Source organism: Rhinatrema bivittatum, chromosome 7 (assembly GCF_901001135.1).
Source record: "Rhinatrema bivittatum chromosome 7, aRhiBiv1.1, whole genome shotgun sequence".
Classification (NCBI taxonomy): Eukaryota; Metazoa; Chordata; class Amphibia; order Gymnophiona; family Rhinatrematidae; genus Rhinatrema; species Rhinatrema bivittatum.
The window spans coordinates 166,521,676-166,549,650 of NC_042621.1; the positions used below are offsets into that span (position 1 = coordinate 166,521,676).

Here is a 27,975-nt window from a genome sequence, read left to right on the forward strand (position 1 = left end):
AAGCCGAACACCTGTAGACAGGACTAGACCATCAGGCGTATAGTATTCACCAACTGATGCACCTGAGACATCAATTTCTGAAACTAAAATTCCTGTAGGAAAGCCTTGTCTTGTCCCATTTGAAGATAGGAATGCTGTCTCCTGAAATGAGTGTATCCATGCTCTGATTAACTTGAACTTCTGAGTGGGGATTAGATTCAATTTCTCAAAGTTGACTAGGAAGCCCAATTATTGTAAAAGAGAAATCATGTAGTGCAGAGAATGGAGTACTTCCTCTCAAGAATTTGCCATGACTAGCCAGTCGTTCAGGTACGGAAAAACTTGTATTGCTTTACGCAACCATGGATTAACCATTAAGCAAAATAAGCATGTGCATAGGGCACCAAGAGAAGGGGGGCACCAGTGTGTGTTAAAAATTTGCATTTTTTTCTTTTGCCCCCCTAGTTGTAAGTAAATAATTTGCTTATATTGCTTACTGTTATTTAGGGTTAAATAAATATAATTTAAATAAAAGTTTATATTTAGCACAGTTGTGAAGTTTGGCCTAGGAGATGGCCTGGAAGAAAATTGAATTTTTAATCTCTTATTTCACCTTCAGCACTTACTGAATCTTAATCTCTTAATTAAGCAATAGAAGGACAGAGGGGGAACCATTGTTGAGCTCTGCTTAGGGCATCAGTTGGTCTTAATCCGGCCCTGCTTTGACAACTCAGATGAGAGCTGTGAGATATTTTGTAAAGACTCTTGAAGCTGCCAATATTTTAGGAAGAATCCACCTAAAAGACAAGGTAGCTCCAATGAGAAAGGTGGATGGGTAAGTGAAAATATGTATTCTTTAAGTCCAAGGCTCACATTCATTTGTCCTTCTATATATAGGGAAGAATCATGCTGAGGGATTTCATTTTTTATTTTTTTTAGATTAGATGTTTGTCCAAGTGTCAAGTCCAGAATGGGTCTCAATCCTCTTGACTTTTTGGGAATAAGGAATTATTGGAAGTAGTAGCCCTGTTCATGTTTGGTTGCAGGGATTGGCTCTATTGGTCATTGTTGCAAAAGTGATTGGACTTTCAGGTGAAGCTGCAGCAAGTGAGATGGATCTGGACTGAGAGGCACACAATGCAGGAGGGACTGTAGCTGGGAGAATCTTAAACAGTAACCAGACTGCACAATGTTGAGGACCCAGCAGTTCTTGGTTATCTGATACCACTTTCCTAGGAGGGATCAAAAACTAGGCCCAGGTTTGGGTTAGGTCTGTTGAGTGGTTTATGTTGACCGCATTCCTGCGGTCAATGTCTTTATCTTTTAATATTTTATTTGAATTTATTAATTGCCCATATCCTGGTCTGACATGAAGTGGCTGCTAACATTGGACTGGAAGAGATGGTAGATGATACTGTTGAAAAGATCGATAGAGACATCTTTGGAAGTATGGTTGCTTGTACATGGAGAAGAGATGGCTGAGGAGGGATATGATAGATGTCTTTAAGATCATAAGAGGTCTTGAACGAGTAGATGTGAATCGGTTATTTACACTTTCAAATAATAGAAAGACTAGGGGGCATTCCATGAAGTTAGCAAGTAGCACATTTAAGACTAATCGGAGAAAATTCTTTTTCACTCAACGCACAATAGAGCTCTGGAATTTGTTGCCAGAGGATGTGGTTAGTGCAGTTAGTGTAGCTGGGTTCAAAAAAGGTTTGGATAAGTTCTTGGAGGAGAAGTCCATTAACGGCTATCAATCAAGTTTACTTAGGGAATAGCCACTGCTATTAATTGCATCAGTAGCATGGGATCTTCTTAGTGTTTGGGTAATTGCCAGGTTCTTGTGGCCTGGTTTGGCCTCTGTTGGAAACAGGATGCTGGGCTTGATGGTTCCTTAGTCTGACCCAGCATGGAAATTTCTTATGTTCTTATATATCTGTTCAGAAACTGTTGAGAAAGATTGTACTGCTATGTTTTGATCTTTAGTCTGAGCAACTGTTTCTCTGAGCTTCTCACCATAACAGTTGTCAACCAACTTTTCATGGATATCTTCCCGAATGCTGCTCACTCCAAGCAACACCATGCAACGAGACCCAATTGGTGCTGAGGAGGTATGTGAAACAGAGTCGAATGACTCATACATAGACCTGAGAAAGTGATGGATGCCATTTCCGAATCCAAAAGCAGTTGGGGATAATAAGTACCACCTTTCATGGGCTATAGAAAAGGCTTTAGCTTCTGAATACAGTCATTAATTCATAGTGATGTGAGCGGAGAGCATAGAGCTTTGAAAGACTTTCTTGTCGAAATTATCAAGCAGTCTTGATCTTTCCTTGGAGGTGAGTTTGAATGAATTCTGGTCTTTTTTGCTTTTTTCATAGCAGACTCGACCACTACAGACTGATGCAGTAGCTGGAAGACACCAAATCCCATAGACTTCTGACCTCTGTAGTAATGGTCAAGCTTCCTTGCCCTTGGAAAGCCCATAATAGGAGTTTCCCACATTCTCATTTGAAATATGTAGAGGTTGTTATGAACTGGGAGGGCTCCCAACTCTGATGGTGTGTCCAGAACTTGAAGCAGACTGAGTAATTTTGAATTGGGGTCCTGCCTTTGTTGACATGGACGACAAGCATTATGCCCATCTTTTCCATAAATTTAGAATAGGTGAGATCCTACAGGGACAAGGTGTGGTCAGGAAGATCCAGAAACAGATCAGAAGATATACCTGTAGAGTCTTCTTCTGAGCCTACTGGCAGAGGCTTACTTATCCAGGACTCCAATGACAAAGATAGTGAACCAGGAGGCTCTTCTGGTTGTCCTTGAAGAGATACACCCTGTTCAAGCACCTCCAACCAGCAGGACTCCACTGCCAGAATGTGTGATTTATTTATTTTATTTAAAGGCTTTTTTATACCGAAGTTTAGCTAGATGCCTTCACTCCGGTTTATAGGTAAAACAACATGTTACAAAACAACATGTGATGATGGAAGAACCCCAAATTATGGGTTTTAATGGTATGTTCAGGCCTATAAGTGAGACTAGGACTTCGGTCTGAGGGAGCACCTAATGGTGGAGAGGAGAGTTTGGATTGTTCCTTCTATCTCTTTAGTTAGGGAGGCAAAAAAATTTCTCACCAAACCGACAATCTGGTCAAGTGATTGATGTGTCCATTGACATGGCATGACGAACGGAACATCCTCTTTCGAAACTATGATAGACCTCCTATTCAGATGAGAAAACCTATTAGAGGCAAGTGGGACAATGGAACATAGAGGATCCGGCGTTTCCAATCGAAGACCCTCTGATAACATCCTTGTTGGAGTGAGAGTCCTTGGAGGGAGCAGTGGCAACATGACCCTTTCTCTACTGCTGACCTAGGATAGGCTGTGTAGAGTTGTGTTGATAAAGCAGTCTGATGAGCTGAGTGGTGGGCCTGATGCATAGATAGCATGGAATGCATATACACTTTGGAATAACATGGCTGATTTCTTTGACGATTCTGTAATGTGCTGTGTCGAGCAAGCTGATGCAGAATGAGGATGTTGCCTCGATATGAGCGTTGACTGCATTGGTATAGCACGGTTTGTCCTTCCGCTATGCATCATGGGGGTCACTCATTGGAGGAACAGATGCACTGTGCAGCCAATATGTGTAGGTTTAAGATATATCAATGCAGAATGGGCCATGGTTACTTTGGGCTTCAATGCGTTGTGCGTCGTAGGGTGTGTTGATACACTTTAAGCTGATGGCGCCTATGATGGCTGTTTCGAAGATTCCAGTGCTGATGCACTGCTTTTGGAGTGCTTGTGCTTCTTCAATGCAGGTTCCAATGTCTCCAATGACTGATGTTGCTTCTTCTTTGATGCAAGGCAGCTGACCATTATTCAACCCTGATTTGATGGGGAAGTCTTTAAGGGGCTCCTGTTCAATTCTACCTAGTAAAACAGATGGTGCACTGTGAAAGGAGGATTTGCTGCGATTCTGAAGAGATGTACACAGCTCCTCAATTTGAATTGCCCTAGAAAATCCATCCACAAGCACAACAATTTGACTGGTCATGTTCTGGTCCAAGGCATTGACAGCAGAGCTCGTAGCCATCAGTGAGGTACATTACACCTTACCACAGATGCAATTTTTAAAGCCATTTACTTTAGGTTTCTTTTTTCTTCTGGCAAGACCTCTAGAAAAAATTCTCTTATTATTTTTTTTTTTTTTTAGTAGTACTGAAAAGTGCTTTTATGTGATGCTGCAGAGGCAGCAAGGCAACAACAAAAGAACATACTAACCCCTAGATTCATCAAGCCATGATGTTTTCTCACAGGAGGGGTCCCATTATTGTGGAGGGTGTTGCTGTGATAGTGGGGCCCTCCCCTGAAAACACATTGCAGCTTGATGGTGTGTTCTTTTGTGTCACGGCCAAGCATTGCGACACAAAAGAACGCGGCTAGCAGCCCTTTAATGTGATGACAGGACCTTGCAGGATCGCCATCATCTTAAAGGGCTACTGGTCACCAAAAAATAAACCATGGCCAAATAGGAAGGATGGGCAGGGGTCATTGTTGACCCCTGTTTCATCCTGGGGCCGCCGGTCGAGGCAGCCTCGACTCCCCTAAAATAAAAATAACGTTTAAATTATGCGCACAGCAGCGGCAGCCCCCCTGATGTCCAAAATGGTGCTGACCTCACATTGCCCCAGCGATATTACTGGGGTAAGGTCCGGGGACTGGACTCCGGAAAATGGTGCAAACCGGGACAGGTGCAAGGGTGCACCCGTCCCCAATCTGGGATCAATGCTAAGGTAAGGGAGGTCTCTGGAGTGGGGTGGAGGGAGGGGGGCTTATCTATCAGGGGGATGGTTCATCGGGAGACCAGAGGGATGGGGATATGGGATTGTCTATCAGGGAGCCGGGGGAGTGAGACTGTCTATCGGGAAGCTGGGGGGGGGGGGGGCTTGGACATCTGGGGGGCCACAGCCGTGTGTATACTTTAAACTTTATTTTTATTTGGGGGGAGTCGGCCATCTTGACTAGCGGCCCTGGGCCAAAACGGGGGTCAGCACTGACCCGCACTCAACCTCCCCTTTCTTTGCCCACGGTTTTTCCCCCCTGTTGCTTTAAATGTGCGGTGGGAGCCTTGGGACCTGTGTTCTCTTGCTGCACATCTAACGCTTACCTGGGAGATGTTATTTTATCGCGGGTGACCACCTTCTTGGTCGGTCGCAAAAAAATATTTACATCAAATTGCTTAGTAATGACTTTCTTTGCATGTATTTGCATTATTCATGCATGCAAATTGCATGCAAAGGTCATTGTAATGGGGAGGATATCTGGGTGGTGACATGCAAAATATTGCTTATATCACGCAATTTGTCATGTGATATAACACGTTATACCCCTAATGTGATTTGATGAATGACCCTTGTAAGGTAAGGTCTCTCAGCCATCAGTTTCCAGGGTGGGATGCAGGGCAGTGGCCAGAACAGCATTTGGGGGCAGTTAGCATTTCATTGACTGCTGTCAATCAAACATCAGCTCAAAGAGGAGTAAAATACTTAGACTTATAGCAGATGCTTCTTTGTGTGTTAAAAAGGCTTTGTATGGACCTTCTTCCTCCCTCCCTCTGTCCAGGTCCTCCCTCTGCTCCTCACGATCTCACTGCTGTTGTGGAGGGTGTTGCTGTGATAGTGGAGCCTTCCCCCGAAAACACATTGTGGTTTGATGGTGTGTTCTTTTGTGTCACGGCCAAGCACTGCGACACAAAAGAACGCGGCTAGCAGCCCTTTAATGTGATGACAGGACCTTGCAGGATCGCCATCATCTTAAAGGGCTACTGGTCACCAAAAAATAAACCATGGCTAAATAGGAAGATTGGGCAGGTGCCATTGTTGACCCCTTGGAGAGACAAGCTCATTTGGGGCCGCCAGATGATGTCACCCACGTGTAAAGAAAATTCAGCCTACTTACTGATGGAAAATTGATGATCTTCTCTCTCCACATATAGTATAGAATCATTGCTTAATTCTGACACTCCTATTAGTAATGCTGTTTTTTGTCATTTTCTCCTATACCACTATGTCTACTATTCTAGCATCAAGCATTTTAATGGTTGATTTGGGAATGAATGATTTCTCTGAAGAATGTATTTAAAAAGAATAACATTAACTGTAAACATAAAGTAAGAAATCGGAAGTGGGACTGGAAGAGGAGCAGGGAATGTAGTTAGGGGTAGGGTAGTGACGAAGCTTGGTTAGCCCTAACCAAAATGTTATTCTGCTGCCCTGTTTGGTCAAGGTAACAGCTGGAAAATCACATCATGGAGGAAAGGAAGGGGGAATTGACACAGGTGAAGGAATTAGCGTGCAAAGGGCACATCTGCAGTTCTTGGGTAAAAAGCACAGAGTGTATTGTATAATATATTTGCTATCTTCTTGAAATGTTGGCAGTCTGTTCACTAATCAGATCATCTAGACAAATATGGATCACTGTACTGGGAGAAAGCTTTTATTTAGAAAGGACATTTGAAAATGACAGGGGACACAGTTTGCCAGACTCATGCCAGCTGGAAACGGGAAGCTATTAATTCCCACCTGATCTGGCAGCAAATTCGTAGTATTCAATTTGTGACATTACAATTATTCCCTTACCACCACATGTCAGATATAAGGTCGTAACTGCACTGCTGTTTCACGTGGGGAAAAGAAGCTGTGTGGTGAGGGACAAAGCTTTTACTCACACACTAAATAACAGACACGAAAAATGAGAGGCAGATTGCTGTAAATCTCTTTTTGTATAAATATCTCTCCTAATCTGAAAGATGTTCCTTAAGCTTTATAGCAAACAACCATACTAAAAACACAAAGCACAGAAGAGCTTGTCAATGCAAACTCACAGTTGGTGCAGCTATTTCAGCAATCAAGATAATGACATGCTATAAGAGACTGCTTGATGCAATTCATTTTTTTTAAACCTGCATTTTATTTTTATTTTGTCATAGTGCCAATGGACCTTATTCTATGTCTCCCCTTTATATTCAAACATTATCACTACAGACTTGTTTCATATATATATATAGATAGATATAGATATATATACATATACAACCCTCAGCAGTCTATGTCATCCCTGCCCCATCCCAGACAATCACCAGGTAGCCAAGAACCTTGTTATAGGCCTCAAGGCAGGAGGAGTGCCTCCCCCAAGGCGTACGATCAGCAGCACTGGTTGACCAGCAGGTGCTGCTGCCAGTTGTAGGGGTATCAGTTTTCCCTCCCTGAAGCTATGCACACCACCTCTGCGGCACATGCAGGCCTGTCTTGTCCCATAAGATGGAGGGATCCCCTAGGCTGCAGCAAACATTGCAGCAGCCTGCGTCATGAAACCAACCCCAATACAGTTTTAATTTCATTCCGATCACCTAATTAAAATTAGGAAATCTATTTCACTTACTTTTGTATAGCATTCAGGATACCCCACATATACTGATCAACTTCTAGGCCTTCCAGCAGAGCTGTTTTACTGGACAAAAGGAAAAATCAAAGTTACTTTAAGGAATGTAAATGTTAACTACCATAACTTTTTTTTTTTTTTTTTTAACTTTCTTTCAAGCAGAGACCACTATCTGAGGATATTGATTAATTATGAAATTCGTATTTCTAGCAGATAATTCACAAGGAGTTAAAAATTTCACAGATTCATGTGCCTCTTTAAACGTCCTGAAAGCTTGAATGACTGCTCACATTTTCTAATTTGTTGCGATTACAATGCTAGTAAAAATAAAATAAAATATACACTACACAAGTGTTTCCAGGTTTTAGGATGAAATTCATGGAAATATTGCCCCCTAAATTCTTCAACAGGAGTTCCACGGAAGCAATGGATATTAATGTTACAGGTAGACCGCATAATAAGGATATTTGGGAAAAAAATGACATTTAGTTTAGTTTTTCTTCTGGGGTTTTGTTTCCCCAAAAATGGGGCTTTAGGAATGAATGTTGCCATGCTAAGGCCAACCAGCAATATTTGGTGAAGGAAAGACAATTTGGGAGAAAATTCTGTGTAACTTGGACAAAAGAATCAGGGATTTCACTATTATCCATGTGCTGTATATCCACATTCCACCTCTGGGGAATATAAACTTCACCCCACATCTGAGCCAAAGCATTTTGCTTCTAAAAAAAAACAAGTGCAGGAGAGAAATGTCTAGTAGATCTTGTTCTCTTCTTCACAAGGGGTGCACTGCCAACTCCAAGATGCTTTCAAGCAATTAACCACTAGGGATGTGAATCGTTTTTTGACGATTTAAAAAAATCGTCAGATAATTTTTAAATCGTCAAAAATCGTTAGAGTCGCGATACAATAGAAATTCCCCCGATTTATCGTGAAAAATCGTAAATTAGGGGAGGGCGGGAAAACCGGCACACCAAAACAACCCCTAAACCCACCCCGACCCTTTAAAACAAATCCCCCACCCTCCCGAACCCCCCCAAAATGTTTTAAATTACTTGGTGGTCCAGTAGAGGCGTCCCGGCGCGATCTCCCGCTCTCGGGCCATCGGCGCCATTTTGGCTGCCACTAATAAATGGCGCCGATGGCCTGATAAAAAAAACCCCACCCGACCCTTTAAAATTACCCCCTTAGCCTCCCCCACTCTCCCGACCCCCCCCCAAAACTTTTTACACATACCTGGTGGTCCAGGGGGGCCATGGGCAGCGATCTCCTGTTCCCAGGCCATCAGCTGCGCTAAAAAAAATGGCGCCGATGGCCTTTTGCCCTTACCATGTGACAGGGCAAAGGTAGCGCCGGCGCCATTTTGAATATTGGCAATACGGCCCGAGTGCAGGAGATCGATCCCGGACCCCTGCTGGACCCCCAGGGACCTTTGGCCAGCTTGGAGGGGGGCCTCCTGACCTCACAAGACTTGCCAAAAGTCCAGCGGGGGTCCGGGAGCAACCTCCTGCACTCGGGCCGTATTGCCAGTATTCAAAATGGCGCCGGCGCTAAATTTGCCCTGTCACATGGTAAGGGCAAAGGGCCATCGGCGCCATTTGTTTTAGCGCAGCTGATGGCCTGGGAACGGGAGATCGCTGCCCGCGGTCTCCCTGGACCACCAGGTATGTGTAAAAAGTTTTTTGGGGGGGTCGGGAGAGTGGGGGAGGCTAAGGGGGTAATTTTAAAGGGACAGGGGTTTTTTTTTTTTTTTTTTTTTATCGGCGCGGGCCTCACTAAAAAAAATTAGTGATGTGAATTGGAATCGGAACCGATCCCAATTCACATCTCTAACGATCAGATTTCCCCCCCCCCCCTCCCAGCCGAACCTGATCGTTAAAACGATCGGGCACACGATTCACATCCCTATTAACCACTCCTCAAAACGGCTCTTTGTGTGATTGCACATTCTAGCATCTACTAAAACCACCGGGGGTATATACTCGTCAGGGTTCTTTGAACTTCTAGCTCAATAGTAACCTGCCATAACCTGCCCTTCCATCTCCCTTCCAAGCACCATGTTGTATTTATTAACACTGTCTATTCTTATTGCCCCCCACATTTTAAAGTTATCCCTACCCCTCCCCCCCCCCCCCCGTTCTTGTATTTACCTTGCAGTTCCATTCTTCCTTTTCTATATCCAGGTTTTTAATTTGTTTTAATGTTTCACACTTATGCTCCTTAACTAGATTTATAGCGTTACACCTCCTTTTATACTGTAAAGTTACCTAGTTTTTTGTATCCTCTGAAGATTTTTTTTTCTTTACAAATTCTATTTTTATTAAATTGTTTCTTGAACTTGGATGTTTATGCCCAATACATAGGAAAAAAAAAATCCCCTCTTGTACACAAGTTTAATTCTCTCTCTTTTATGCAGCCTATACACATTGGCTATCTTCCACCACAGATGCAAGAAAAATACATGTCTTTACTTCTCCCACCGAAATGGTTATACAAATATAAAAACAAACAGGACAGCACTGGACAAAAATATTGCATTTCTAAAACGGGGAAAAAGAACTTTTGGAGCCATCATGAGGAGGCTCTTAACTCACTTGCATACTGGACACCGCCAAGTTCCTCTTTCACAGTTCAACTGCAAGTACGATTCCAGATCAAAACACTGCAATTCAGTAAACACACACAGATATTCAAATACCTCAAAGATAGATTTGTGTTTCATATCCTCTGTTCTCAGGTATATATTACTTGGGTCATTAAGTTTCATTTGATAGGGCATACGATATAGAGTTTAAGCCTTTTCTGTAGCTCTTCTCTGGATTACCTCCAGTTTGTCTGTGTTATTCTGAAGATACGACCCTCCAGAAGTGAACACAATATTCCAGATGAGGCCTTACCAGCAATTCGTAGCAAGCTATTGGCATCTCCTTTTCTTTACTGGTAATGCCTCTGTCCTCTGTGTAGCTTACCATGTCTCTGGCTCTGGCCACTGTTTTGTAACCCCGAAATCACCCTCCTGCCTGGTTCACCATTAGTTATAACAATACTAAGGGCAATTGAAAGTACAACTCCCTATATCACTGTATCAACATAGAACAAAAATAGAGAGACATTTAACGTCAATATAATATTTTATTAATATAGAAAAACCCCCCTTTTTTTATAACCCTACATAGACAAATTAAAAACTAAGCTAGCACATTCATCCACATCCAACACAATAAAAACATTGCATGAAGTTTGAAAAATTAATGCATAAATGTTTCTTTCATATTAGTATAATTATACATCCAATTTTATAAGTGCAAATATGCAAAAATCATACATATGATAATTCAACGATTTTAGAATCCATCTGTAATAGGTCCAACAAAAGATATCTTCGTTTCACCTCTGTAATCTTGAGGCTTCCTCAGGGACTATTTTAATAGCGTTATACTTGCAGTCATGCAATTGCCATGTTATTCACTGCAGAAAAATTCGGACACCCGAATGTTGCAACATATCTATGAAAAGATATTGTCATAGGCTGGATAATGCCGTTCCTGTGGCTCACAGTCTTCAATTTATAATACAATTGCACTTTCTCTTGATGACAAAGCAAAGTTTTTGCCACATCAACCGGCCCACATATTCAAACTATCATGACGGTTTCCTCGGAAGTGACGTAAATTAACGTCACCCACAGGAACGGCATTATCCAGCCTATGACAATATCTTTTCATAGATATGTTGCAACATTCGGGTGTCCGAATTTTTCTGCAGTGAATAACATGGCAATTGCATGACTGCAAGTATAACGCTATTAAAATAGTCCCTGAGGAAGCCTCAAGATTACAGAGGCGAAACAAAGATATCTTTTGTCGGACCTATTACAGATGGATTCTAAAATCGTTGAATTATCATATGTATGATTTTTGCATATTTGCACTTATAAAATTGGATGTATAATTATACTAATATGAAAGAAACATTTATGCATTAATTTTTCAAACTTCATGCAATGTTTTTATTGTGTTGGATGTGGATGAATGTGCTAGCTTAGTTTTTAATTTGTCTATGTAGGGTTATAAAAAAAGGGTTTTTTTCTATATTAATAAATTATTATATTGACGTTAAATGTCTCTCTATTTTTGTTATATGTTGGTTCACCATTAGTAGCACACTCCCATTGTATACTGCTCCCTTCAGAAGTAATTTTCAAAGAAGTTATACGTATAAACGCAACATTCTCTTGTAGCAATTTTCAAAAGCTCATTTATGCGTTTAAAGTGCACTTGCGTGTGTAAAACCTATTGACAATTCAGTGGCATATAGTGTAGTGATTTTCAAAAGCACACATGTGAAACCCAGTTTTAAGCATGTAAATGCTTTTGAAAAATCAAGCCCTTTGGGTTTCTTACTCTAGAACCACCGAAGCTGAGCTATTGTCAGTAAACATCAAACTAAAAGGTATTCTTTACACAAAATACACAATTCTGTTTTTTCCTCATCAGTGTAGATTTATCTGAAATTTTGGTAGGTTAAAAAAAACAACAACAAAAAAAAACAAAACAAAACTTCATTGCACATGGGTGTTTTTTTTTTCTTTCTTTCTGAAAAGCATGGTGATTGCTGGCTTGTTCTTCCAAGCAGTGTAATCAAACGATAATGCACTCCAACAAAGAGGCATAGCATTCAAACTGAAATTTTGGACCTTTCAGTATTAATCACATTTTAAAGCACTATTTGTTTCTGACTCCATTCATATAATATTTATTTTTATATTTCAAGGGTGGGGGAAGGGAAGGTGTGGAAAAGCTTCTATTTCTGCATTTTGTTTGCTTACAAAATGCAAATTATGTTAAAAAGCCTCAAGTCACTCATGACATTTTGTGAATCTCTTGCAAACAGGATTTCTTCACCCAGCCATTCAATTTGTAAAATGTTCTTACATCCATCTGATTCCATACAACACCAAACAGACTAAGTGCTATTGGAGGGTACTGAAATAACTGATTTCACACCTCGCTAATTGAAAACATGTAGGAAATTCAGAAAACACTAGCGCCCACTACTTGTGAAATAGTATATATGGGTTTTGATTTGGATGACTGATCTTACTAGTGTGCTTATCAATGAAAATAATCATCACTATTGGAGTTAATTTCCCCCCCCAAGTAGCTCCTTTTTGGTAAAAAATGCCATCTGAGCTTGATTTAGGGCTGGATTTACTAATGCCGCAAGGCATAGTGAATGCGGCAATAATGGGGGGCGAAACGGGGGTGGTGGTCCTGCGATAGCCGGCAGCGATCACACCTCCGCAGTGCGATTGCTGCCGGCATCGCGCCAAATAACTACACCATAAAAGGTGTAGTTATTTGGCGTGAAACTGGCAGTGAAAACGCTGTCGGCGAAGTCTTCGTGGTGTCAATCCCGGTGCTGCCCTGACTCCTCCTCTTCCGGGGCTGACGCCGCCCCAATCTTGGTACTGCACGCGATAAGGGACTTTTCGCGTGCGAAACGTTCCTTATCGCGTGCGATCCGCTTGAAAAATGAGCCCCTTAATTTGGAACTGAGAAAATGATAGAATTGCGCTCTTCATCTGGTTCTCCTTACCGGGATCACGTTGAAAGCACCCAGTTGGCACTCACAGGCACTGTCAGAAGGCATTTTTGCAACCAAGGCAAAACTTCAAGACTGTACCCCTTCAGCTCCCAAGCCCTCTCGCCATGTCCCTCTTCTCCCCAACTCTCTTCTCTGCAGCACTTACTCTTACCTCCCAACCTTTAGTGTTTTCCAGTCTCCCGTCAGTGTTCGGCAGGCAAGGCAAAACTAATTCTCAGCATGCTGTTGCTTCTCTTGCCTCCCATGGTTCTTTGTTTCTCCTGAACAGTTTCACCAGAATGAACCAATAGGCTGGAGGAGAAGCAACAGCATGTTGAAAAGTACTTCCTCCTGCTCCCCACTTAGCTTTCTTGGCCTATGGCAAGCAGCTGAGCTGAGCTGGTGCAATAGAGAAAGGTAAATGCACCTGGGGTTGTTTTCTTCCACCAGCCCTATGGAGGACCCATGTCAGGATATAAAGATGCTTGGTGGGCCTTGAACCAAGGTTCTGCCTTGTCATAAGCTGGTGCCCTGCTAGTGAAGCCATAGAGTGACAAACTGAGGCAGCCTCAGACCAGTGTAGGCAAAGTGCAAAAGCACAGCCCTGAGGACCCGGATTGGTCCTAGGAGGTTCAAAAAGGTCCAGTATTTGGAAACCTAATAGCTGCTTGGAGATGCTGGAAGGAGAGGTGTTGTGGCTACAGCGTTTGCCTAGATTCTGAATTAAAATACTGGTGAAGCAACATGGTCTGACCAGGCTGGATTAACATCCACAATGAGTAATGAAGTTCAGCAACAACTGTAAAGAAACATAGTGTAACAGTAATAACGGTAGATAAAGACCAAATGGTCCATCCAGTCTGCCCAGTAAGTTGCTCATGGTAGTTAACTGCTGTTCCATGCAGATTACCCCATGCCTTCCGTTAAGATTAGTAACTGCTGCTCCGTGCAGGTTATCCCCATGCCTTCTTTTAAGGGTAGTAACTGCCGCTCCGTGCAGGTTATCGCCAAGCCTTCTGTTAAGGGTAGATAAAACCCTTACACTTGAATATAAAGGAAAACTGTTGGGACCTGCCCAACAGTTTGTATGAATCCCTTTACTCTGCTCCCAGACATGTACTGGCAGGAGCTGCAGCAGCAGGTAGCTAAGGGGAAAAAACTGAATGCCTGTGCTTGCAAGTTTATATCTTGGGGACTAGAGCTCAGCTCTGTCTTTACAGGAAATGCTTGTAGCTAGTTAGCACAGTAAAAAGGCCTTTTTTTTAGTATTCTCTGGGAGAAGGGAAGTGGAGCTCACTAGGTACTGGGAGTCAGCCAAAATTTGGATGTAGTTTTTGCACTAGCAAGGACACACCCTGCAATCTGTGTGCAAGATAATCCAGAATCTCCGTTTTGTGTTTTTGCACTAGCAAGGACACACCCTGCAATCTGTGTGCAAGATAATCCAGAATCTCCGTTTTGTGCATTATGGCTTCGTGTAGCATTCCCTTCTTTGGAAGCTACACGAAGCCAGTGTATAGACATGGATAAGTCTATACCTGAAAGACTGTGTGTGGCTGTACATAGTGCCCTGCCTTGGCTACACTGGAAGGGCTGCAGCAACAGACTCAAGAACTGCTGCAACAAAACCAGCTCCTGCAGACATAGTAGCATGAAAAGATACCAAGCCTAGAAAATTGAAAACCTGTTCCTGAGATATCTGCAGCTCTGAGCCGTGGTTCGAAAGAACTACTCGGCTCCTAGCCCACTGCCCCTGGAATGCTTCAGTGGAATCGGAAGATGTTACTGAGGGTTTCTACACCAATGTAACCTTCAGATTATACCACGAGTATTTCCAGGAAGGAAATAAGAGGATGTACTGGGTAGTGACCTTATTTACAGGGGATGCCCTGATGTGGGCTGCCACCCTGCCACTACTACTACTTAACATTTCTATTTGCTACCTGACATACAACAGCGCCGTACAAACATACAAAAAGACTGGAATAGAGTTTACAATCTAATAAGACAAACATATAGGACAAGAGATATGGAGCAATTTGAAAAGCAAGACAATGGTTAAAATGAAAAGAAAGTTAGATAACAAGATTAAAAGCAGACAATCAGGCATACGATTTAAATGCGGTTTCAAAAAGGAACGAAACCAGGACTTAAGCTGGGAAAGATTTCATGACAAGTTAAAAATGAATATTCCCAGATCCATAGACATGCTCTGCAGAATGGAGCCTAGTCCAGCTAAAACAAGGCAAAGGCTTGGGTCTCTCTCATGCAATTAAGTGATAGGGGGACACTGAATGGAATGAACAAGCCCTGTGGCATCAGTTCTGCTTGGGATTAGGTAAAGAAATTAAGGATGCATTGGCCCAAGGTAGGCCCCACCTTCCTCCCAGAGGAACTGGTCAATACCAGTATACAGAGACTTGTGAATGGGACAAGGAGAACACAGAGGTGTTTGAGAATGGCCATGCTCGCCTATGCTGAACCCCTTGCCCAATACCTGTGAGGAGAACCCCCCAGAGCCAATGCAAGTGGATACGACTTGCTCCTATGAGCCAGGCTTGGGAAGCGCACATGAACCCATTGCCTGTGGTGGGGGGGTGTTGGGCAAGTTCAATGGCAAATTGTCTTGGAGTATCAAGTCACTGGGGGCAGAGGGACCCTGGTGATAAAAAAGCTGGGCCTCCTAAAGAAGGGTGCACAAAGGAGACACGATAGGAAGAAGGTTCATCCTTGTGCAAGCCGAGGTGACTAAAGCATGAATAGATCTCTTTGTTCATTTTTTTTTTTAAATTTCAATTTACAACAAGAATAATCTACTCAAGAAACACAGAAATATACATAAAGGAAACAAAACATATTCTGTATCAAAGCACAAAACATTAGCCCACAAACAAGGAGAGGAGGATAACTCAGTATTATAGAGAGAGATTCCAAAAAAGAAGAATAAAATAGACGAGACAAAGGCATAGCATCAAGGGGCAAGGAATGCAATGAACAGAGTGCCACAGTATGCTCACAGCTTCCTATTTTTGATTAAGAAAGAAATGCAATTGATCTGAAGAGAAAAAAAAATATCTAATCCCAATATAGATAGCTATGCATTTACAGGAATATCTAAGAAGAAAAGCACCACCCAATGCTAGAAATTCCTATCGCATAGCAAGGAATAATTTCCTCCTATCTTGTGAGGATTTTGATATAGTAGGATATAGCCAGAATTTTTTTTTTTTTTTACCATAAAACAAAATTTGCGATTTTTGAGAAAAAAAACCCCAAATCTCATAACCATATTTAAATCTTGTAACAAAAAAAAAAGAAAAAAGAGGTCAGGAGAGTACCTCTCTCCTCTATATCAGCCTCTGAAATGTTCAGCAAAGTAGATACATCTAAATCTTCTACTTGGGGACTCATACCAGTGGGGAAAACTATTGTTTCCTTGGACCTCCATCCAGTCTGAAGAAAGAAAACTTTATTCAAAGGTGGAAAATTCGACTCTGAAATTCCCATAATTTCCACAAAATATTTCTCAAGTAAATCTCACAGAGGAAAAAAGAGAAATTTTAGGAAAATTAAGAAATTTTAAAATCAATTATCTAATATAATTCTCCAACTGTTCAATCTTCCTATGCATCAAGTTTTTATCTTGAATTAAGGTCAAATTAAATGCTGGATAGCCTGGATCTCAGACGACATAGCTTCCACCTTTCCTTTTAACCCATTTGAGATTTATACATTTCAGCGACTGCCTTGACAAAAGGCCAATATAAGAAGCATAGTTAGAGATGGCGTTATCCATCCATGTCAGCACAAACCAAATGCTGTCCAAAGACTTCTCAGAGCAGTGGTAGCGGTCTGCTCAACAACTGAAAACTCAACCAGTTGGAGCCTGTGATGGCTCTCGGAACCAGCAAATCCTCACCGGTCAGCACTTAACTTGCTGCACTCTGGTCACTGTGCCATCACTCAACAACTGGCCATACGCAGGGATCCCAGTACTGCAGGCTGCCTTGGGGGTAGGTGCTTATGGGACGAGAGTGTGACATCAAGGCCCCGGGAGTCTGGGTCTCCCTGCCACAAGACTCCAATAGGTGCTTCTAACCACAGCTCCGTCCCAGGCCTGCGGCTCACGAAAGAGTCAAGCATTTGGTGACCAGATAACACGGAAGCCGATTCAGAAGGGAACACCCTCAGAGTCCCTTATGCTTAGAAAGCATAGTAGAAACCAGGAAAATAGCACACGACAAATGCTACCGTGAGCCATTATGCCACTTAAATAGATCACTTTCAGGAACAAGAGTTTATGGAAAATCTCCACCATACCTTCACCTTCCAAATAAGCAAGATCATGAGTACCATCAATTCCAACCGGACACTACCATAACGCATGCAATATCCCAGCTGAGCAAAGCACTTGTGTACATCAAAAGAGATATGGTGTGTTAGAAAGAGAGGGTGCAAGATCTCCTGGATGTAGCCCGGGGTTAAGTGAGGCAATAACCACTGATCCTGAAGGCATCTCCAATGGTTATAGCCTGAATGGGGAAAGCACACAAAGTATTTCATGTACAAAGAAATGCTCCCTAATGGAAGATGAAGTCGGTGGCAATAGGCCTCCCTGTACAAAATGTATGATACCATACATGTGGATGCAAGTAAGAAAGAGATAGCTTCGTAACACCATCTCAGAAGACCAGTCTCAAGAAAAGGTTGAGGGACTGGAACAGCAGGTGGCTTCTGTCCATGAGTTGTTACCAAGAGAGTCAGGCCATATCAAGCTGGAGAAAAAGGGCCCAAGTATGGGTTCCTTTGAGGATCTTATAAATGGGATCCTCATGCAATCCAGTCAAGGGGACTTGCAACTTTGTGGACTCGGGGAAACGGACCTGATCCTGAGCCTATCAGAGCACAATTTTCTTCATACTAAACCATCATTGGGTTGTGTTTTTAGGTTAGTGGGACCATTGCCACAAAGACCAAACTTGGGAGAACAGAACTTAAATCTTTTCAGAGCAAAATTTATCCTTTATCAAACCTAAGTTGGGTTCTTCCAGTAAGTCAGTGGGCGCTCTTAGGATTGTCTGCCCTGTTCATGTTTTTTGTTTTTAATTAATTTTGTAGGCTTTTTACTGTACCCTGCCCCAAACCATTTTTGAGGGTGTGGGTATCAAATCATTTTAAATCAATCAGTTGCACTGGCACATAAGGGCTAAACATTACTGTGATTTTCTCCATTTTTAATAGCAGGTTTTAACTGGTGTAATTAACATTGCTGTCTTTTCACAAGAATCCTGAGTTAGTGCTGCAGGACTGGCGACAGGGAGGTTATGTGGGGGGTACCCAAAGGTTACCCCCTAGGGGAAGGATGCCTGAGTGATGGCAGTGGAGGGAGACTACCTCTGAGAAAAGAAGGATTTGAACTTTGGCTTCCCTGGTTTTCAGCTTGATGTTCTAACTACTAGACAGTTCCTCCACCAAGGAAAGATAAAGAGAGATCCGAGTGAGTATCACTGTAAGGTGGTGGGGAAAGAAGGATCTAAACCATGGATAGTGTATAAAGTGCTTACTGAACTGTGTTCTGCTAAGCTTGTGTGCCAATATGGTTCAGTACATGTGAGCAGTAAGGGCAGATGCAGGCTGTGGGCTAAGTCAGCAGCAAGTGAAGGACATGGGAATGGCCCACGTGTGGTTTGTGTGAAAACCAACTACAAAGGAAAGTGCAGACATTGATAAGAGATGGTCGATGTCTTCCTATAAGCTGTGAGGAGTACAAAAGGAGAACAAACATTTGGACATGAAAGAAAGAGAATGAATGTTTGGGTGCAGGTGGAAAGGAAACCAGGCCAGAATGATGCATTTAGATGATCAATACTTGGCAAAGGAAACTAGAAAAATTGTATATAAGCCTTGTAAGATTGTGACATAGGCAAGGACGAGTCTAGGATGTTCAGCGATTTACTGAGCCTCTGCTTTTTTTTCTCAGACACACATATTGTGTTTGGCAATCATTTATTTCCTATAATAAAGCTTTTACTAAATGACTAAAATATCTCAGAGTCTCGTGTCTGGTATATTGGAGCATGAACCATACATTTTGGTGAGCCCGATGTGATTCCCAGGCATGGCCTGGAGGGGCTGAAAAGTTGTTTTCTCCACAGGATGGAAGGACCTTGGAATACCCAGACTGAGATGAATGGGAAGTGCAGAGTAACCTTGGCAGAGACGTCTGAGAGGAATTGTGATACTAAGTGATACCGTACGAAGCTCCATAGGATCGGAGATTGTAAGTATAATTTTTTTCTACTTCTTTATAAGCATAAGTTTTGTTTAATTACTTGCAGATAAAGGTGCACTATTTACTTTGATTTGCTGTGGGGATGTCCTCATTTTTAGGTTCTTTCTAGCATACTTAGTAAAAGCTTATCATGACTGATTCTGGTTCGAGTTTGCCTGTAGATTTGGTTTGTGCAGCATTTCCACTTAAGAAGCTTGTACTGAAACACAATAAAAAGTGGTTTAAGGCAGCAAAATCTAGCCCTTGTTTATGTTGGCTACAGGAAGGCTCCTTGACAGCAGCCCCACTTGCAGGGCTCCGAGATTACTTACAGGAGCATAAGAAGTAAAGGTTTCTTGAAAAGCATTTGCACGCTTTGGACTTGTGGGAGAACTGTCATCAGACTGGGGAGGGAGAAAAGGATAATCCTCCCACAAATTATTTGGAATCAGGACTTATGTTTATGTCTAACTGCTGCTACAGTGTAACTGTGTTAATGCAGCGCAGTGTAGAACTGCTGTCTGCCGAAATCCTGGAGTGGGGATCCGCTCCAGGAATCACAGCTCAGTCTCCAATAGACAGTGTTTTGGGGGCTGCTGGAATTCTTACACTTGCTTTCTAGGTGAAATTATATTTGCTAGTTATTGTTCTAATTTCCAAGTCTATTATTTAAGTGAGGAACTTAGTCCTAGTTTCTACTAGAGATTTGACAGTGCTTTGAAGCTATTGCACAGCTGAATCTAGTTAGAGCCAGTATTTCCAAGCACATGTACCTGGCTGATCATTGAGCATTAAACCTGAGTCCTGCTTCTGCTATAGTGAAAAGTCTAAAATAATCTGTTAGTTATCTCAACAGAAGTAGAGAGATAGTGGATGCCCTGCAAGGGGCTCTGTTCAAATAAATTGTAATGGAACACATGAAGGAGGGAGTTATATGGGGATAATGTTTCTAATATCTGGGTTGGTGCCCACCTCAGCACCAGTGATCATCAAACAATATGGTTTGACATCACAAATAGGATAAAGTCACACGAAGACCTGAGTTTTGCATTTCAAAAATATGGACTTTGTCGAAATGGGGACGTACCTGGAGGTAGAACTAGAAGACTGGGAGAAAATGAGAGAGGTGGAACAACAGTGGGCCAAACTAAAAGGAGCAATTACAAAAGCAACAAATCTCTATGTTAGAAAAGTAAACAAAAGTAAGAGAAATAAGAAACCAATCTGGTTCTCAAAAGAAGTTGCTGTCATAGTAAAAGCAAAAACAACAAAGTTCAAGAGATATATAGGATCCCAAAAAGAAGAACACAGGGAAGAATATCTGGTGAAACTGAGGGAGAGGAAGAAAGTAATCAAGAAAGCAAAAAGTCAGGTGGAAGAAAGGATTGCCAAAGAGGTAAAGCGAGGTGACAAAACATTTTTCAGATACATCAGAGCAAGGAGAAAGGTCCGAAGTGGTATAGTGAAATTGAAAGATGACAAGGATCAATGTATGGAGAGAGATGAAGAAATAGCGGAAATATTAAACAAATACTTCAGTTCGGTGTTCACTAAAGAAGACACTGGAGAAGGACCGTCGCTAGTTAACAAGACTGTAGATGGGGGTGGAGTAGACAAAACTCCATTTACAGAAGAGAATGTATGGAAAGAGCTAGGAAAACTGAAAGTGGGTAAAGCCATGGGGCCAGATGAGGTTCATTCCAAGATACTGAGAAAACTCAGAGATGTGCTTGCGGGACCTGTTCAATAGATCCCTGGAAACAGGAGTGGTGCCAAGTGATTGGAGAAGGGCGGTGGTGATCCTGCTTCACAAGACTGGGAGCAGAGAGGAGGCTGTAAACTACAGGCCAGTTAGTCTCACCTCAGTGGTGTGAAAATTAATGGAGACTCTGCTGAAGGAAAGTATAGTGAACTATTTACAGTCAAGAGGATTGTTGGACCCGAGGTAGCATGGATTCACCAGTGGAAGGTCCTGTCAGACAAATCTGAATGATTTTTTTGATTGGGTAACTAAACTGGATCGTGGAAGAGCACTCAATGTGATCTATTTATTTTATTTAAAAAATTTTCTATACCGGTATTTGGTTGTTACCATCACAATACAAAAAACTTATTTAACTAATAACAATACATCAAAATGAAACAAAATATAGTGACCAATGTTTTCATTCATACCTTATTAAAAATTAATTACTAAATTACAATTTCATTTTAAAACTTAATTCATACACATAGACATCCTTAACATTGATTCTCACATACTTTCTACTTGGATTTCAGCAAACCTTTTGATACGGTCCCACATAGGAGACTTATGAATAAAATGAGAAGCTTGGGAGTGAGTGCCAAGGTGGTGGAGTGATTACAAACTGGGTGACAGAAAATAGCGTGTAATGGTAAATGGAACCTACTCTGAAGAGAGAACGGTGTTAAGCGGAGTGCCACAAGAATCAGTGATGGGACTGGTCCTGTTCAATATCTTTGTGAGCGACATTGCAGAAAGGATAGAAGGTAAAGTTTATCTATTTGTGGATGATACTAAGATCTGCAACAGAGTGGATATGCCGGAAGGAGTAGAGAGGATGAGATGTGATTTAAGGAAGCTTGAACAGTGGTTAAAGATATGGCAACTTGGATTCAATGCAAGAAGTGCAGAGTCATGCATCTAGGGTGTGGTAATCCAAAAGAGCTGTATGTGATGGGGGGCGAAGGGCTGTTGTGCACAGAGCAGGAGAGGGACTTTGGGGGTGATAGTGTCTAGCAATCTGAAGACAGCAAAGAAATGTGACAAGGAAATAGCTAAAGCCAGTAGAATGCTGGGCTGCATAGAGAGAGGAAAAACCAATAAGAAAAAGGCGGTGATAATCCCCCTTGTGCAGGTCATTGATGAGGCCTCACCTGGAGTATTGTGTTCAGTTCTGGAGACCGTATCTCAAAAGGGACAGAGACAGGATGGAGGTGGTCCAGAGAAGGGCAACAAAAATGGGGGGGGGGGGGGGGGGGGGGGGGGGGTTTCTCCATTAATTGACTTATGAGGAGAGATTGAAGAACTTAAATATGTAAACCCCGCAGAACAGCAGGTGCAGAGGGGATATGATACAGTACTTCAGATACTTGAAATGTTTTAATGATGCACAATCAACAAACTTTTTCCGTTGGAAAGAAATCAATAAAACTAGGGGTTACGTAATAAAACTAGAGGGAGGAAGACTCAGAACCAATGTCAGGAAATATTTCTTCACGGAAAGTGTGGTGGATGCCTGGAATGCTCTTCCAGAGGAGTTGGTGAAGACTAAATCAGTGAAAGATTTCAAAGAGGCATGGGATAAACATTGTGGGCCGAAAACCTGCCCGAAGTTCCCCCTGCGCGCGCCGAGCCTATGTTGAGTAGGCTCGGCGGAGCGCGCAAACCCCGGGACGTGCGTAAGTCCCAGGGCTTTCCTAGGGGGGGGGGGGTGGCGTGTTGCGGCGGCACATCATTTGGGAGCGGGACCGCAGATGTGGTTCCGGCCCGGGGGCATTTCGGGGGCGTGGCCGAGGCCTCCGAAATGGCTCCCGGGACTGGGAGTCACCCGCCAGCGGCTGGCAGGCGTAACTTGTGCAACAAAGGTAGGGAGGAGTTTAGGTAGGGCTGGGGGGTGGGTTAGGTAGGGGAAGGGAGGGGAAGGTGCGGGGGGTGGAAGGCGGGGTGGAAGGCAGGGTGGAGGCAGGCTGCGTGGCTTGGCGCACATAGGCTACCGATTTTGCACAGTTGCACAGCCTTGTGCGCGCCAATCCCAGATTTTAACAGATACGTGTGGCTATGTTTGCGCCTGGTGCGCGCACAAAAGTACGCAAGTGCGCAAATTTGTAAAATCTACCCCAGTGGATCCTTAAAAGTTATAGTATGGAAATGAAGTAAAGAGTACATGGAGGTAAACTTGCTAGTGTGATGGTTACTTCCCTTTACCAATAAACCAGATACTTCTGATGCAACTCCAATATTCATCTCTGCTTCAACAGCAAGAGGTAATGGGAAATTCAACTCAGACAGCAACCAACAAGAGACCTGACTTTGACGGTTTGGGAAACTAAATATGGGGGTGACTTGAATGGTGCAGCAGATGCTAACATAAGCTTTCTGGGCAGACTGAAGTGACAGATTGGTCATTTTCTGCCATCATTGTCTATGTTTCTATGTTTACACTTGCCATGGTAGTTTTAGAATTTGAAAAGACACAGGGAGCTGGAGAGCCGAGTTGGCAGAGGAGGGGAAGTGGAGGATATATAAAATTGAAAGTATTTCTTATGTGAAAAAGAAATGGAGAACTTGTTTAAAAGAATGGATTTTTCTGTTGAAAAGTTATAAACAGACTGATAGGGAATTAAAGCTATGGAGAAATGTGTTGTTTTTTGCAGAAAATGAATTTTATTTAGTAGATTGTTTAAGAAAGTCTAATTTCATTTGCAGTGAAGTGCAATCTGTGACTTCTCAAGGTGACAGCAGAGAATGTATACTTCTCTTAATGGCTAGCTTTGAATTTGTATAGAAACTAATGTTTGTTTTTTTAAAATACTGGATAAATACTTATATATGAGTTAGATAAGGAAGGTGAATGGCTCTGACCAGGAAATAGAGTAAGCAGCTGTCTTGTCTATTTTCTCTGAATATATTGTATGTTTTGGTCCTGGATTAACAGACCAGAACACCTGTCACATGACTAACTGTATTTATAAGTTTTTTTTATTTTTTATCCCTATTATATGTAATGAAATATTATAGATACTGTTTATTTAGTGAAGGAGTCTGTATGTTTCAACATGTATCGCAGAATAAGTCAAAAAGTGCAATTAATTTTTTAAGTACTTTGATCAAAGCAGATGTTTGTAGCTGTTTATACAGAGATCTGATATAGGAGATGAGATAAGCTTCCTTTTTACTTTTCTGCTTTTTGCTTTCTTTGCTTAATAAATAAAAAATCATGTAATTAGAACAGAGAGGGATTTCTTTTTTTCTTTCTTTTTTAAGTTGTGTAAAATAATCACAGTAGTATTCAACTTTATAGTATTTAGAAATAAAGTATCCTGTAGCTGTTTTTGTCTTGCCATGTGATTAGATTTAAAAGATTAATCAATTTCTCTTTGTGACATTTTATTTCTACAGGTTAACAAGAGGATGTCTGCTCTGCGAATTTTCCCCACCTTTTAAACAGATCTGTTCTTTTTTTTTTTTTTTTAATTCTGACTTTTGTTTCATTATGGATTGATACTTTTTCTAGTCAACTTTTTGAGCTTAAAATTTTGATAATGGTTGTTGTTTATGTGCCATTACAAATGAAAACAACAGAGTTTGATGAGAAGACTGCAATGAATGAATTTATGTAGTCAGTTCAGTGAAATATATGTCTCTATGTAATGTCTGAGCACCTAGATTTGTGGTTTTGAATATTTTATGTTAGCTCATAGTAAAGTAGGCACATTATGCAGATAAGTAATAGTGTATGAAGGGATTATTAGATGCAGGGAGTTATTGACATTTATTATGAAATGTTATTATTGGTTAATTTAAATTTGTTTAGTTCTTATATTAGGCCTTAATCCATAACATACACATCTAACTTACAGGCCGATACAGTAAGGACGTGTTAGAAAGAATGCGGCAGTGCCGGGCGCACCCTCGTTTGCCGCACGCACAGTTCGGATCACATACCGCTCGATACAGTATTTAAATTAGACGCAAATGCAAGCCGCGTCCAAAGCGCGTCCATGAAGCGCAATCCATTTTACTGTATAGAGCGCTATACAGCGCCTATACAGTATCCTGGGTGTGCTGGTACCTGTCATTTCAAATGACATTTGAAATGACAGGTACCAGGAAGTGGATGGTTCTCCTACGCTCGGGCATTGGAGATTGCCAGTCCTCTCTCCCCCCCTCCCGAAGCAAGGCGCAGGGCGAAAATCGACTCGACATGTTATTAAAGCAAATAGAAACTGTAACAAAAGTATATTTACTGCATGCTTCCAGCAGCCCCAGTCCTCTCTCCCCTCCTCCCGAGGCGCGCACCGCGGCTCCCCTGCCTCCTGGGGCCAGCCGGCGGCGAAAGTGGCTTCCAGCAGCTCCGCCGGCGAAGGTGCATGAACGCACATCCAATTTGGGCGCTCAAGGCAGCGAAAGTGCATGAGCGCATGCCGTGACCTCGGACGTCCATCTGGGCGCTCAGGTCACGGCATGCGCTCATGCACTTTCGCTGCCTTGAGCACCCACCTGTACGTTCAATTTGGGTGCTCAAGGCAGTAAAAGTGCATGAGCGCACGCTGTGACCTGAGCACCCGGATGGACGTCCGAGGTCACGGCGTGTGCTCATGCGCCTTCACTGCCTGGAATGTACAGGCGGGCGCTCAAGGCAACGAAAGTGCATGACCGCACGCCGTGACCTCGGACTTCCATCCGGGCGCTCAAGTCACGGCGTGCGCTCATGCACCTTCGCTGCCTTGAGCGCCCAAATTGGACGTGGGTTCATGCACCTTCGCCGGCGGGGCTGCTGGAAGCCACTTTCGCCACTGGCTGCCCCCGGGAGGCAGGGGAGCTGCCTCGGGAGGAGGGGAGAGAGGACTGGGGCTGCTGGAAGCATGCAGTAAGTTTACTTTTGTTACAATTTCTATTTGCTTTAATAACAAGTCGAGTCAATTTTTGCCCTGCGCCTTGCTTCGGGAGGGGGGGATAGAGGACTGGCAATCCCCGATGCTCGAGTGTAGGAGAACCAGGCCACATCATGTTTCTTGCTTGCTCCAACCCACCCACTTATTTGACTGTAGCCTGCCTATTGCTGTCACATCCCTCTAACGCCAGGGTAAGGGTAGGCGGTAAATTAGCGGGTTAAAGACGCAGCAAAACAGTTGGTTAAAAAGGCGATAATCGGGCCGCACGTTACTGTATGGGAGGGAATAGCTAATCCGATCGTTTACATATCATATACATGCTGCGGGCGGAAAGGGATACACGTCGATTTAAAGAAGCGGTAAAGATTGGTAAAAACGGATAGTGAATCGCGGGTTAGACTTAAGTGGCCAAATTGTGGGTACAAAGCGGGTTAGAAACAGGGTAACCGCGGCCACGCTTTACTGTATCGGCCTGTTAATTATGAGACTTAAGAGGCTATGCTTCGATGTCAGAGAAATGCTGTATTGTGAGAACTGTACAGATAATTTGTCATTGATCTCAGAAATCATCCCATCTTTTGCCACAGTCAACTTCTTGCACCCTTCATTTTATGGACTGAAGTGCTCACACTTTATGCCCAATGTTCTGTCTTCATGTTTTTCTTGTTTTATGGGGGTGGGTGGCCTTACTTAGATACTGTTTTCCTTTGTTTTATGAGGCAATATACCTTTATTTGACATGTAATAACTGATTGTCATAACGAAATATTTTATGATATAACTAAGTTAATATCTAGTTACATGCCTACTTACAGAAGCCATTATTTAGATTTTCACTTTATTGATACAGTCTGAATTAATGCAGTTTTATTAGTCCTTGCATCTCTGTGTTCATGGTCAACAGCATATTCTATCTATATGTCCATCTGATATTCAGATAGTAATTTTTCTTTTTAGATAGAATTACAATAGATTTTTGACACAGGGATTTTGTTTTTGTATTGCACCACTGGTGGGTGGGTGGGGTATATGCCACACCTCAATTTAACTGTTTCAGATACCTAAAATATAATGAGTAGCAAGCTGTGCACAGCGAGAACTGCTAAGAAACAAGGACCTAAGCCAATGCTTCACTGCAGGGTGGAGAGACTTAACTCCACATGTGGAACTTTTGTTACGCAGGCTATCCTGAGCATAGTAAGCTTGACATTGAATACACAATGAAAGGTGGTGTATATATATATATATATATATATATATATATATATATATACACATCTCCTGATGAGTTGGGTATCCCCCAAAAGTCAAAGAGGTCAACCATGAGCACAGCTACCAGCATGGAGATCATAACAGATAACAGAAGGTACTAAAATCAATTGCCGTGGATGCTCCAGCAGCCCAGGGGTACACTTGCTAAAGATTTAAATTGACCAGACTTCTTGAGCTTAGATGGGGCTTAGGTAAAATTGATAAGGGTGATGTGATGACCAATTACATAGAGATGCCAATGGACTAAAAGTTGGATTTCTTACCCAGTATTATATCCAACATTATATTAGGCAGGAGTCACTGTTAGGAGGGTGGTTGTGGAAAGCATTGATTCCCTTTCTTTCCACTGTTGTGGCCTAAGCTCTGTTACTGCTGCCAGATGTCTGATGATGCCCTCTAGTACCTGCTGCAGTCTCTCATGCCACCCTGTTTTCTCTCCGGTTTGTGAACTTTGGTTGGTCACATGCTCACCAGTGTTCAAGAGGGAAATGAACACAGTTGCTTATGGAACTGTGTCCTACTAAGCTTGTATGCCAATATAGTTTAGTACATGTTTGCAGTTAGGAAAGATGCAGGATATGGGCTAAGTCATCAACAGTTAAATGACATGGGAATGGGTCCACATAGGATACATGTGTGGTCTGTGTGGAAATCAACTACAAAGGAAAGTGCAGCCATTGATAAGAGATGATCAATTTCTTCCTTCAAGTTGTGGGGAGATAGTTCTGAAGGAGAACAAACATTTGGACATGAAAGAAAGAGAATGAATGTTTGGGC

At 42.4% G+C, this 27,975-nt stretch overlaps 1 protein-coding gene across 13 annotated transcripts in view; it reads right to left on the reverse strand.

The window, feature by feature from the left end:
- Nucleotides 1-27,975, reverse strand: part of ZMIZ1 (zinc finger MIZ-type containing 1) — a 1,075,801-nt gene that overhangs the window by 60,317 nt on the left and 987,509 nt on the right. For all 13 annotated transcript variants that reach the window (XM_029609503.1, XM_029609504.1, XM_029609506.1 and 10 more), the window contains 2 exons: nt 10,025-10,092; nt 7,431-7,499 (listed from right to left, as the gene is read on the reverse strand). In XM_029609503.1, coding sequence (XP_029465363.1) covers nt 7,431-7,499; nt 10,025-10,092 — 137 coding nt within the window. The remainder of the gene's footprint in view (nt 1-7,430; nt 7,500-10,024; nt 10,093-27,975) is intronic.